The 14,746-nt window shown below is 38.4% G+C and overlaps 1 protein-coding gene across 1 annotated transcript; it reads left to right on the forward strand.

The window, feature by feature from the left end:
- Positions 1–9,284: 9,284 nt before the first annotated feature.
- Positions 9,285–10,684, forward strand: LOC306646098 (olfactory receptor 7E178-like). Its single transcript, XM_079114564.1, has one exon. It carries the CDS (start codon positions 9,447–9,449, stop codon positions 10,449–10,451), a length of 1,005 nt encoding a protein of 334 aa, XP_078970690.1. The 5' UTR covers positions 9,285–9,446; the 3' UTR covers positions 10,452–10,684.
- Positions 10,685–14,746: the final 4,062 nt, after the last annotated feature.

Raw genomic sequence — 14,746 nt, forward strand, 5'->3', positions numbered from 1 at the left:
GGCTATCCAGTTTTTCCCCAGTACCACTCCTTGAGAAGGCTGCCCTTTTCCTGGTGTATACTTTCAGAACATTTGTTGTTCTTCTATTTCTTTCTTCAGCATTTGGTAATTTTCATTATAAACTCTTTCATATCTGTAATAAGACTTATTCATAGATATTGTAAGTTTTTGAGGCTATTGTGAATAGGATTGCTTTCCTTTCTCAGTGATTTTGTTATAGGTGTAGAGAAAAGCTACTATTTTTGTGAGGTGTTGTTGTACGCTGGCACTTTACTGAATTTCTCAGTTCAGAGAGTCTTTTGGTGGAGACTTTAAGATTTTCTACATATTGAACAATAGCAAACACATCAATTTTATCCCCCTCTTTCTTATTTGCCTTTTATTTATGTCTTTTGTGGAATTGCCCTTGCTGAAATTTGTTTTAACATATTAAGTAGGAGCAGTGACTGTGGACACCTCTGTCTTATTCTTGATGCTAGAACACATGCTTTCACTTTTTCCCACATATGCTGGTTACAGGCTTATCAAGCACAGTCTTTATTATGTTTAGATCTGAACTTTCTATACCAGTTCATTCAGGGCTTTTGTCACAAAAGGAGATTGAATTCTATCAAAGGCTTCCCTCTATCTGTAGAGATGATAATGTAATTTTTATCCTTGATTATTTATGTGCTGTATTATATATTTTGATTTGTGTATGTTAAAACATCCCTGGAGGGAAGCCAACTTGGTTTTGGAGTGTGATGAATGAAACAAATATGATAATGGTGCAAGGCAGAACCAGGACACCTAACTCATGTCTCAGAATTCCATCTCAGATGGTCCAGAACCACAGCCTGTGCCCTTTGTACTGTTCCTATCCATGCACCTGGTCACAGGGCTTGGGGACCTGCAGACACCTTAGAATCTGCCCTAAAGAGCCCCAAACTGTCCCTGCCTAACATCTAATTCATCTTCACCATGGTCCTAAAGATGATTCTGGACATCCAAACTCAAAGTAGAGTCATGACCTACATAGGCCTCCTGACATAGGTGGCTCTTCTTCTCATTTGTGTATGCATGCATCTGACGGTGACGACCTGTGGCCATCTGTCACCCCCGTCATTACCCAGCCATCATGATCTCTCATCTCATTCGCTTCTTAACTTTTGTCTTTTTTAGGTTAGTGTTTTGTAATTCTAGCTGAACAATTCATTTGCCTTGAAATTTAACTACGCCAAGGATGCGAATATTTCTAGTATTTTATGTCAGTCTTTTGAAATTCTTAATCTCACCTGGCCTGATGTCTTCCAAAACAACATGATTGTTGTGTATTTTGGTTTTGCTATAGCTCTATTTGTTTTCTTTTTTTTTTTTTTTTTTTTTTTTTTTTGCTATTTACTCTTTTATTGCAGTTCTATTTGTTTTCTTATTTCCCATTATGGAGATCCATTTATCTTAGAATAAATTTACTTCTTCCATTATAATCATGTCACTAGGTGAAAATTGTAAAGATTTTTCGACCTGTGTATCTTACCTGTCAGCTTTTTATTGATTTTATTAAATGAAATTTGGCTTGTGTCTTATTTCAGCTGTATTGTATTTTGCCAGAAATGGTGCTGTGCCTTCAGTGATGTACACCACAATCACCCCTGTGCTGAATCCTTTCATCTACAACTGTGAAAGGAGAACATTGGAAGTGGCCCAGGTAGGGTCTACAGTGGCTCAGCCTAATGTGAGGAACTGTGGCACCCATTTCAAATATAGGTCTGTGAATCCTCCCTTTAGTCACACTTGTAGGTAATTCAGCAACTTGTATTCATGGTCATGTTTCACCCAATGTTGGTCAGAAGTGTTGTGAGTAGAGTGAATTAGGAATTTTTTAAATGGGTACAAATTGTTAGTTTGGGAAGATGAAAATGTTCTGAAGATGCATGATGGTCACAGTGTCACAAAAATGTGAATTTTGTTAATTTCACTGAAATTTGTATTTAATGTAGTTAAAACATTCATTTTTTGTTATGTGTCTATTACCTTAATAAAAATGTGGACATTAATTTTCTCTTTGTCTTCTTCCTGTATTAGTGTTAGGAAGTCCTCAGAGATTGGGGTCACATGGACCAATGGGGATAATTGTGAACTCTGGGCATTGTGCCTTGAAGTTTGAATAAACGTCAAAACCTAGTCAACCCTCCTCCAGTCCTTCAGTTTGATGGTTCTCGCATAGTGCGCTCCACCCCTGTTCATGCATCTGGAAGCTGTGTCAGGAAGCTCCTATCTGACACTGTCTTCTTATCAGTCCTGAAGATGACCTGAGTATATGCTGGGTACCAGACAAATGAGGGCCTTTGGATTTACACTCCTTGGTGATGACCCACCAGAGAAGCAGCACAACCCAGTAAGTACAGAGGGAGCCTGTGTATGAGGACTCTTGGACATATTTTTTAATCATCATAAGCACAAACATGAAAGTTGGGTGGTCAGATAGTAGGGTACCAATATGCAAAGTTTCCCCCTGGAGAACTGTGAAGTTTATGTTTCTGGTTGTGGTAGGGGTACCAGAGATCTTATTTAGAATCTGCTTTTCACCCAATCTAGTCTATTTCTCAGTGGTATCACACATAAAATAGCAGAAAATGGGACCCCTAAACTATTTCTTAGGTACATTTAAAGGATTATTCAGGTCATGAAAAGAATGGAGAACAAGATGACACCAACCATAACATCCTCACTCCGTATTGTGGGCTTCCTAAGTACTCAGTGCCGTTTGCTTTATTTCATGTATTTTATCATGCTGCAGTTATTTGAGGCCTAAATTATTATTAGTTTAGAGAAAATGAAGGACCAAATTTTTGTGTGACTTCTACTAGGTTTTGGGGTAAAAGGGTGATGCTGTGTTTGAACTGGGCTCTCCAATTGCAGACACAGGGCTTCAGACGGAGGACTCTGGAAAGATGTTCCCTTCACAACACAACCAGTCATTTCTCTTCCTTGTCATTCCAGGTGGAGACCTTGTGCTCACTGTGCTCTTCTCTGGTAGATGACATGGGACAATAGTGTCGGCACCTGAAAATTCACTACAAGTAAGGACAGTTAGAGGACTTAGGCCAAGACTACAGAAATTGTAGGCTCCCAATAATCCAGCAGGTAATTATTTATTTTTTTATTTTTCACAGACTGCAGTGAATGATGTAGATTCATACCATTCGTGTGGTCATACGTGTACTTAAGGTAATGATGTCTGTCTCATTCCATGATTTTTCATACCCTACCTCCCTCTCATTTCCTTCCACATAATCTGAAGTTCAGCACATAATATAACAATGACTCATTTCTCTCCCTCCTCTAGTTCAGGGTAAGCTTGAAGGTGTCTACATTCTCATCTGCATCTACAATCAGCCAACCAAATCTGCAAAGGAGACATAATGTCAGGCCTTGACTTCATTTCTAATAATAAAACCATAATAGGCTTATAAATGTGCCTTATGTGTACCAGTGGTTAAGAGCTCTGTTTCCTCTGCTTTAAAACTTTCATTTGTCTTACTCCCCATCATTTTTTTCAGAGATTGGATCCAGAGTCTGACAATTTAATCTAGGAGCTTCTCAGCTCCATTTATTATTTCTGTGACATAGAGCAGGTTTGTAGTGTCTATGAGAATCGGCATTACCATTTGAATTGGTTTCTAGATGATACAGCTGCAGTGAGTAAGGATTAAACGTTAATAGATGCCCCATGTAATGAATATGTAATGAATTTGCTTAAAATGACAATATAAAATATGGCTAGACTTATTATCACTATTATTTTTATTATTATTATTATTATTATTATTATTATTATTGATAAGGTTTATCTTCCCACCACTCAAAAAAATATCTTGTAGCCTGAAGTTACCATTTTCCTATTTGTAGATGGGACAGTTGATTTTTGTCCCTGTAGATGTGTATGCTGTGCATTTGGAGGAAAATTTCTCACTTTCTTTAATTTCTGACTCTCTAGAGCTGGACTTTTGTTGGCACAGAGGAGGCATCATAGATCTGTTAAACACTGAATCGACCCTTCTTTGGTTTGCAAAACTTGGACACTTTGTTCCAACACATTTGGTGTTGTCCTGTCTGCACATTCGGATCTTTCAGAAATGTCTCATAGAAATAAATAAGAGTTAAAACCCTGTCTTGTGTTTGTCCAGGGTGTGGATCCATGGCCCTTTTTCCATTCAACATCATTTACGGCATTCAGTCTTTAAAAGATCATGGCAGAGATTTTACGGGCATAAAGAAAGGAAATGAGGCAGAAATAGGAAGGACAGTTTCTTTTATTGTTCAGGCTGAAACGATTAATTTTTTTCCCCATCATTCCAAGTTCCACTGCCCTTTGACAACTGTATATTTCAAAAAAGTCAAAAGTCAGTATGTTCTTCATGATGGAATTCTTTACATGGAATTCTTTATTGTGTAAAAAACACAATGACCAAATATTTAGGAAGTTCCAAAGTTCCCTTGGCTTTCACACATGATGTGAGATGGGTGTTATTCTATTTCCATTAAACTCTGTAAGCTCAGCGAGGTGGAGAGGTCTCCACACATAGACCTGCATACAGTAGCAGGAAATGTTATCTAACTAAAACATTGATTTCTCGAGCTCCATCTCAGGGCAGCTTCTCCTTTACTGGAGTGAATGGAAGTATCATTGGTCACACAAAGTGAAATGCTTTGGTGAGTTTTAGTGGAAGGATTATTTCTGAACAGAATTCAGGGATATTTGAATGATATATCTTAAAAATAAGAGTATTACTGATAAGGACTTTTGTTTTCTGGTAAAACAAATTTAGGTGATAAATGTTAAAAATCAAAGGCACCAATTGTTGGAAGTCAAACAACGACCCTCCACACACATATCTGGAAGTTCTCACTTGTGGAATATGGAAGGAGTCACACTTAATTTTGAAGGATTGAGAGTTGTGCTGTGCATCAGGTAAACCATTTGAAGTCAAAGTACATCCTTCACAGAGACACTTAAACCATACATGGATGTAAACTAGCACACTTCATGGGCAATGGCTTTTATGTTGTATGCTACTTAATGAGCTTTAGGTGTTTTTAGAGAAGTTTTTAAGAAAAATCGGGTATCGATACATAAACAGATACTGATTTGGAAACAATTGCAGTGTGTCTACTCCACAAATTCCTGGCAGGGGCTACCTTTGCAGGACAGGTGTGCAGGAGAATGAAATCATGTAGATACCAAGAACTCACATTTCAGTGGTAATAACTGAAATCTCTATGAAACAATAGCTATGAAACAAACATGATTAAACCTTCATATTTAATATAGATATACTGCATTATCATTAGTAATAATAGACAATATGTATTGGTCATTTTTTAAATTCAAAGAAATAATATAAGGAAATGGCTCTTCACCCTGGCATTAAAGAAGGCCACCATGAACTCCACATGCAGATATTTGTATTAAATTGCTTTTGGTCTGAGACTAGGGTATCTGGATATTTTAAAAACTTCACCAATAAATATCCACAAATGAGTCTTCTAAACACAATTCTCCACAGGTTCAAAGATTATTTGAGAAACATTCTTACAGAAACCCCTTCAGGTAGGTAGTTATTTTCCCCATTTTAAAGATGAGAAAAAAATCCCTTTATTTTGACATTGTTACTGTACTTTTCTATTTTTCATGTTTTAAAAATGAAATTGTAGAGTGAAGGGACAAAAGAGCAAAGCTGAATTGCTTCCAGGTAGTTGAATTAGAGGAATTTCAGTCCTTGAATGAAAAAATTCATGTGAAAATCAATTAATTAGGCATATCAAGGTTGAAATAGAAATCTGGACTTTGGGATTTTTCTTATATTCAAAGTTATCAACTCTATATAAAAAGATTTATGATCAGAGACAATGATAAAATATTAGAAGGTCACCATACATTAAAGTATAAAAAAATTTAAAAATATGTCTTCTCCACCAGATATATTACTAAGGTCTGTGGCATTGATAAAAATTACCCTACATGAGATAAAAAAAAATTCAAAGTGTTTCATAACATTTTATAATTTTATTTATTCATTTTTGCAGTGCTGGGTGTCAATACCAGCATGTACACAGGCTACACAAGCATTTCGCTGCTGAGCTAAATCCCCAGCACCCCCCCCTTTTTTTTTTTAGACAGGGTCTCTCTCTGTTACTTAGGGCCTCATTCATTTTCTGAGGCTGGCCTCAAACATGCAATCCTCAGTCTCCAAAGTCACTGGGATTATTGGTCTGTTTGCCACCATGTCAGGCACTTATTCCATTTTTAAACACAGACAAAATTTGATTAAGCACTTACATCTGTGAAGGTTGGAAATCTGAAAACCACAAATGAAAAAACTTCCTATTCTCTGGGTGGCATATAAAGTGTCCCCCAAAGACTCATGAATTGAAGTCTTGGTCCACAGTGCAGCAGAGTTCAGAGGTGGAGTTTTTGGGAAGTGATGGGATTGTGGGGGCTTTGACCTTAACAGTGCATTAATTGGTTGAAAATTTAATGGACTATTGGGAGGTCGTGTGAACTTCAGACAGGTCCCACGTCCTTGGGGATTACTCTTTTTCCTGGTCAATTTCTCTATTTCTCTGCTTCATGATGGTCCTGTGAGTTGACAACTTTCCCCTTCCATGCCCTTCCACCATGATGCTCTGACTCACCTCAGGCCCAAAGCAATGGAGCCAGGCAACATGGCTCCTGAAACCTCTGCAACAATGAACCAAAAATACACATGAACTGCTTCAGGTTGTTTTTTTCAGGTGTTTTGGTCACAGAGATGAAAACTGACTAACAGGAAATTGGAAGTGAGAACAGGGGTCATTGCTGTGACTGCACCTGACCATATGGTTCAGAAGCCTCTAGAATGGGTTTGCTGGAGGCATTGAGAAAACGTGGACGTACAGGCTAGAGAAAACTCAGTGGGTTATAAGCAGAGCCAAATGGACAATTCTGTTGTAAATTCAGAAGAACAAAATGCTGATAGGAATGCCGACAGCAAAAACTGCTAGTGGCATCTGAGACGGGAATAAGGGATGCATTGGAACTTGAACTAGAGTCCACTCACAGTGCACTCTGCCAAAGAACTCACCGCCATTTTGCCCATGTCCTGAGCTTTTGTGTGAGACTGATTTTAAAGGCGATTGACCAATTTAATCTGGTGAAGAAAATTTCAAGGAGGCATCTCATTCAGGTGGTGCCAAGGGCATGGCTGGCTGCATTTAGTCAGGTTCCTGTAATAATCATAAGCAAAAATAAGAGCAAAGTTATTTTTTAAAAAGCAGTTTGACAGCTGCTTGGGGTGCTGAGGCAGGAGGTTTGTAGGTCCAAGGGCAGCCTTAAGAACTTAACGAGACTCTAAGCAAGTGAGAGCTTATCTCAAAGTTAAAAACAATAAATAAATAGAAGAGGTTGGAGAATAGCCCACTAGTTAAATACCCCTGAATTCAAAACCCAGTATAAATAAATCCATAAATATGGCAGTTTGACCAGAATAATGCTTGTAAAATTGGAGCCAAGAAGGTATGATTCCCGAGATTGAAGCCGCTAGAAAGGAATTAAGTACTCTACACTGAGTCAATGGGAAAGATTCCTCAAGGGCATCTCAGAAATCATAAAGGCCCACCCATTGCAAGCTCACACGGGTAATAGTGAAAAACTTGTTTGAAAGACTTTGCTTTGAGAAGAGAGTGTAGGGGTACTCTGGCCACACAGTGCTGCCAAGGATGTGGTTTACCCAGGATTCTTTCCACCATGCTCAGATACCAAGGAATTCAGAGGTGACTACCTCTGTAGTCTAAGGTGGCTGGCTACTGCTGCTGCTGGTGGCAGAACTTGTCTTTGTTCATTTGGTGCCAATTTTTCAGGCATGAAGAATGCAAGAGTTAAAGTGTCATGGAGTCCTACAAGATTTTAAAGAAAGCCCTAAAGCATGGCCCAGGGCCAAGTCCCTTGGGGTTGCCTCAGAAAGGGTAATATGTAAAGCTATGAAAGTGAAACCTAAACTTCAATGGAGACCCCAAGAAGTGAGAGATGCCAAGAACAAGGGATATCTGCCCAGGGAGTCCGCAAACCACATGCAGTTCTGACCCAGGGAACAGGTCATGTGGGCAGCAACTGGCAAGGCAATAGGTTCAGGAATGCCCAGGCCCTTTCAAGCCCACATCTCAGCACCTTTATCCCTCGATGCTGGACATCTGGCTATCGGATTTAACATTCACCCACCTGATTTTCTATCTAACTTTGGTCCCCATCCCTTCTCTCTATGTCCCTATTTCTCCTTTTTAGAATCAGAATATTTACTTTGTGACACTGTGCATTGGATGCATGTAACTTGAATTTTGATGCTGACAGAGATTCACAGATAAGTATTTTCCTGGAGTCTCAGAGAGGACTTTAGATTTGGACTTTTGAGCAATGCTGAAACTGTTGATTATGGTGACTCTTTGGGATGGACTGAATTTGCATTGTACGATGGGAATGAGCTTTGGGAACCAAATTCACTGTCATGGTTTGGACCTGGAATGTCCCCTTCAAAACTCATAAGTTGAAAACTTGGTCCCTAATAAACCAAAGTCCAGAGATGATATTTTTGAAATTAGATCATGAGGACCCTAACCTCATCAGTGGGTTAATCCATTTGATACATTAATAATTTGAATAACTGCACTGTATGCAGGTGAGGCACATTTGAAGGAAGTAGGTCACTGGAGGTGTGACTTTGGGGACTATAACTTGTCCCCAGTCCGCCCCACACACCCCCTGCTTTGTGGCTGTCACAAGCATTTACAGATATCCTCAGCTATATCCTTCCACCATGATGTTATTTCTCACCTCAGGCCCAAAGCAATGAAGCCATTCAGCCATGAACTGAAACCTTGGAAACAGTGAACCAAAACAAAACTTCTCCTCCTTTAAGTTGCTTATGTCATATACTTTGTTAACAAAAACAGAAACCTTATTAATCTGGTCTAGAAGATAACTGACATATAACATTAACATTCTTTTCTGATTATGAGTCATTGGCTTGGTGTTTTAGTATTTAGATAATGTAGTTGTGCAGTTGCAGCTGTAAGTATTTCTATATAATCTTAACTCATGGTAATTTATCCCTTTGTGATAGAATAACATAAAGGTATATTTGATTATTTTTAAATTTTATTTATTGAGAAAGTCTTTTTTCTTAAAGAAGAATTTTTTTCTCTCTATTTTACAAAGATAATGGACCTGTTATATATAATGTTCTTAGTGTTTTAAAACTGGAGTTGATTGTTTCTAAAGTAGGTGTGTATAGAAGAAAGGGAATAATACAGAAACCAATAATGAAAGAGTCCTAAGAAGTTTGGGATTGTTATTTTGAGAAATACTGGTAAAGGTGTACAGACCTCAATTGTGCATATTTTAATTGCAAGTGCATAAATTAAAAACACAAATGGAGCACAGAACACTTGCTTATTTATTTCCTTTCCCCCATTGTCTTTTCTTTTTGAAAGGATTTCTAATGAATATAGTGGAACAAAATCTAACAAGTGCCTCAGAATTCCATCTCCTGGGACTCTCAGAGGATCCAGACCTGCAGCGCATCCTCTTTGGACTGTTCCTGTCCATGTACCTGGTCACAGTGCTTGGGAACCTGCTCATCCTCCTGGCTGTCAGCTCTGACTCCCACCTCCACACCCCCATGTACTTCTTCCTCTCCAACCTGTCCTTGGTTGACATCTGCTTCATTTCCACCACAGTCCCAAAAATGCTCATGAACATCCAAACTCACAGCAGAGTCATCTCCTATATGGGATGCCTGACTCAGATGTCTCTTTTTAGCATTTTTGTGTGTATGGATAGTCTGCTTCTCAGTGTGATGGCCTATGACAGATTTGTGGCCATCTGTCGCCCCCTGCAGTATCCAGTCATGATGAACCCTCGTGTCTGTGGAGTCTTAGTTTTTGTGTCTATTTTGTTTTGCATTTTGGACTCTCAGCTCCACAATTTGATTACCCTACAATGTATCTACTATAAGAATGTGGAAATTTCTGATTTCTTCTGTGACCCATCTCATCTTCTTCATCTTATCTGTTCTGACACCTTCACCAATAATATAGTCATGTATTTTACTGGTGTCATGTTTGGGTTTTTCCCCATTTCAGGTATTTCCTTCTCTTACTATAAAATTGTTTCCTCTGTTCTAAGAATCCCATCCACAGGTGGGAAGTTTAAAGCCTTCTCCACCTGTGGGTCTCACCTGTCCGTTGTTGGCTTATTTTACACAACAGGTCTTGCAGTGTACCTTGGTTCAGCCAAGTCACCTTCCTCCAAGAAGGACGTAGTGTCCTCAGCGATGTACACTGTGGTCACTCCTATGCTGAATCCTTTCATCTATAGTCTGAGGAACAGGGACATTAAAAACGCCCTGAAAAGATTCCACAGCAGAACATTCTAATGTCATTTTGTCATACATCCTTGCTCTAATGTGGTTCAGAACCATCAGTCATTGAGACCATCACTTCCTGCCTCTTTAAATCATTATTTTTGTGATTTCATGGTTTTCATTCCACTCTGTGGTTCATGTCTGAATATTATTTCCTTTGGTTTGTGTTTAATTCTATTGCTCAGTATTCTGGAATTCTTTTTCATTGTAAACATCATAATAAAATCAATAAACCCAGGTATCTTCTGCTATTTCTGAGCAAGGACCCTAGCCTCCAGGTGAAATACTGAACTATTTTTTATATATAGATAAAAGTTACATCATCTTGAAGGTCATGTGCACATTCTTATAAAAGTGAATATAAGATATCTATTTAGGCATGTTATGTCTAGGGGGCATATGAATCGTGCTCCATATTGAATTTTATAGAAATTACCTTGGGAGGTTAAAACTACTAATGCTTGGATCCTACCACCAGAGATTCTGATTTGCGTGAGTCTGACTCATTATTAGAATTTCAAAATACTTTAAGAAAAGTTCAGATGCTGGTTCCTAAAGGGAGCAAATTCAAAGGGGTTGGAAAGGAGCTTATTTTAGCATCAGACAAGGTGATTTTCTTCAAATATCTTCTTGAAATGCCTTGTTCTGCAATGCCATATAGGTTGTCATTGTACTGGTTTTATATTATTGTTTTGCTGCTTTAATCTCAAACTTCTATAGTTATATTTGATGCTGAGCAGGGTCTCTTAAATGATGACTGTGTTTTCCACCTGATTTTGTTGTTGCACAGTGTCAGGGTGGTCTGAGGAGGCTGGATGGGGCAGGGCATCAGGCAGCTCAGGCATGCTCCAAGGATCAGCGCAGCCTGCATGCTGGGAAACAACAATCAGGAGCCGACAGATCAACCCTAATGTTACCTTGCAATTGCCTGATGGTCAGCGGAGTCCCTGGCCAATCCCAGGAGGGCACAAGGTCCTCAAGCTTCGTCCTGCCCACCCCGGTCTACAACAGTGACACCCAGTTGGGGCCATGTGCAAATTCTCCAGGTCTAAATCTGGTGAACCGGTGATCTTCCACCAAAAGCCATCCCAATAAAGTTCTTTTTTATTACATCTGGCCTGTCTGTTCTTCAGTTACCTCTGTCTGAGCTTATGCATATTCATGCACGGTCACTGAATTTCACTACCATGAAAATTTGGTGTTATTTCACTACTCCCTTCCTACCCCTGTGCTCTTACTGTTTTACAGGATTCATTGAGTTACTTTGTCTATTGCCACACTCTTCCTTTTGCCTTGTTGACCACTAAATTGAACCAATTGCTTGTATTCAGTTGTCTCCACTGAAATAAGGATATTTGTTTCTATTTTCTTGATTGAAAGCTGAGTGGTAAATTGTAGCATGTGGACAAAGATAAGAGGTGAGTTGTCTGCAATTAAAATGTTTCCAACTATGCTCAGAAATAAAGTTGGTTTTAAATAGATGTCCTTGTTCTGGGTGTTCTAGTGAGTTTTCATGGCGGTAGCATATTTCAGGTCTGCCCGACTGGCTGCAAGACTGGCCGCTAGGCTCCACAGTCTCCGGCTTCCTGTCTTGCCTTGCATTCTCTTCCTTTCACATGGGTAATACCACTTGCCATGACGCTTATCACAGTCAGTGCCACGCTAGGTCTTTAGCATCCCAAACTGTGAGCAAAATAAACCTCTTCTCCTTGTAAGTTACCAACCTCAGGTATTTTATTGTAGTAACAGAAAGTAGAATAACCCAAGAGAGTAATTTGCTTTACTCAACCATCAAATTCAAATGTCAATTTCAACTAAAAATACTAAACTCTTAAAGACACACATACCAGAACAATGTTTGACCAAATATCTGGGCACCAATGACCCATCAAGTTTACACATAAAATTGGCATTCACACTAACTCACAAAAATGCTGAAGATATGTTTTAGAGGCATATATCTACTATTATGATATCCCCTTAGACTGGTTGGGTTTCTACAGTGTGCTCCCTAAACTACCAAGAGAAGAAATGTGTGGCTTGCTTGTGTTTATTATTAGGAGGATTCAGATTTAGAGTTGTAGAATAAAATGTATGCTTGATTCTCTGAAACAAATGTATAAACTAATGAGGACATAATTTTTTAATTGGACACACAATAGGAAAAGCAAGAGATTTTGGTTTTGCTTTTCTTTCTTGAGGATACTCACCATAGGAGAGGGAACTGAGATTAGAACCAAGTACGTTCAACATTTTACCTGTAAAAACATGGCTACCTTCAATTTTCATTTGCTACATTCCATGAACTTTTCTGTGGCCAGGACCCTGGTAGGCATTCTTGCTAGACAGTGTAAAATGACTTGAAGTTAGAAAAAAATAACTTTCCCTATGGCCCAGTCATTATCATGTGTCAACTTATAGATTCTTCAATTCCTATTCACCTCTTTGTAAATTTTTTCTGTAGTTGTAGATGGGATGAATGCCTTTATTTTATTTGTTTATTTTTACGTGGTGCTATGGCTCGCATTCAGTGCCTCACAGGTACTAGGCAAGCACGCTGCCACTGAGCTGCTGACCCAGCCCCTATTCTCCTCTTCATGAGAAAAAAAAGTGAGTATTTGTCTAAATGCTGGAGTGTTGAACTGATGTTTTCTTCTAGCAGTAGAAAAATTGCTGGACTGATTCCTAATGCTCTGATCCACTTCAAGTTGACTTTTGTGCCGGGCAAAGGATAAAATATGAATATTCAATTTCTCAGCATCATTTGTTTAAAAAGGCTACTGTTTCACCCCAACATGTGTTTTTGGCATCTTTATCAAGTATCAGAAGATTGTATCTATGTGTGTTTGTCTCCTTGTCTTCCATTTTATTCCACTGGTTTTCATGTTTTGGTGCCAAAACCATGATATTTTATTATTGAAGTTCATAGACTATCTGAGATTAGGCATTATGGTACCCCCAACATTACTCTCTTTGGTCAGTATTGCTTTGTCTGTTCTGGCTCTTTTATTCTTTTGAGTGAGTGTTAGAGCTGTATTTTCTAGTTCTGTGAAAAATATTGGGTTTTGATGTGGACTGCACTGAATCTCTACATATTGGCATAGACACAGACTTCCAAAACAAGACCCCTTAAACTCAAGAAGTAAAACCAAGAATCCATAAGTGGAATGACATCAAGTTAAAAAGCCTCTCCATAGCAAAGGAAAAAAGAGTGTGAAGAGAAAGCGTACATTATGGTAGTAAATATTTGCCAACTCCCCTTCCAATAGGAGATAAATATCCAGAATATATAAATAATTCAAATAATGCTAGACAACCCTCACAATTCAAGCACTAAATTTGCAAAAGAACTAAACAGACATTTGTCCATAAAAGAAATACCAATGAACAAGAAATATATGGAAAAAAAATTTACACGTCCTTATTAATGAGGGAATTGTAAATCAAAACTATACTGAGATTTCAACTTATTCTAGTTAGTATGGCAAGTATTAATACAAATAATAATAAATACTTGTCAGAATGTAGAGGAAATGTTATAGTCCTACATTTCTGGTGGGAATGCAAACCAACACAACCACTGTAAAGTGGTATGAAGATTCCTCAAAAGACTGGGAATGGAAGCATCATGTGACCCAACTCTCCCACCCCTTGGCATTTATCCAAAAGAAGTGCAATCAGCATACTATAATGACACGTGAATATCAATGTTTATAGCAGCACAATTCACAATAGCTAAATTATGGAACCAGCCTGGCTGTTTATCAACAGAGAAATAGATAGAGGAAATGTGGTATATATATACAGAATGGAGTTTCACTCAGACATAAAGAATTAAATTATGTCATTTGCTGGTAAAATGAATGAAACTGAAAAACATCATTCTAATGAAATAAGCCAGGCTCAGAAAATCAGTGATAAAATATTTTCTATCATAGGAGGAAGTTAGAGAGAAATAAAGGATTTTTAAAGGGAGGAATCCCATAAAAATATAAGGGAGATCAGTGGAGTAGAGGTTGAGGGGAACAGAGAAGGGAAGAGAAAAGGGAAGAACTGTAGAATGAAGTTGACCAAAGTATGCTATGTGCACATATGAAGATACCACAGAGAATTCCACCTTATGCAGATCTATAAACGGGAGATCAGTTGAGAAAAGGAAACTGGGAGAGGAAGGAGGGGAAGCTAAGTGCAAGAACTGGGGATTGGAATGGACCAAGTTATATTCATACACACATCCTAATATGTTAAAATAAAACCCACTGTGATGAATAGCTATAATACACTAATGAAAAAATCAAAAATGTGAG

Source organism: Sciurus vulgaris (assembly GCF_902686455.1).
Source record: "Sciurus vulgaris genome assembly, chromosome: 16".
NCBI classification, from domain to species: Eukaryota; Metazoa; Chordata; class Mammalia; order Rodentia; family Sciuridae; genus Sciurus; species Sciurus vulgaris.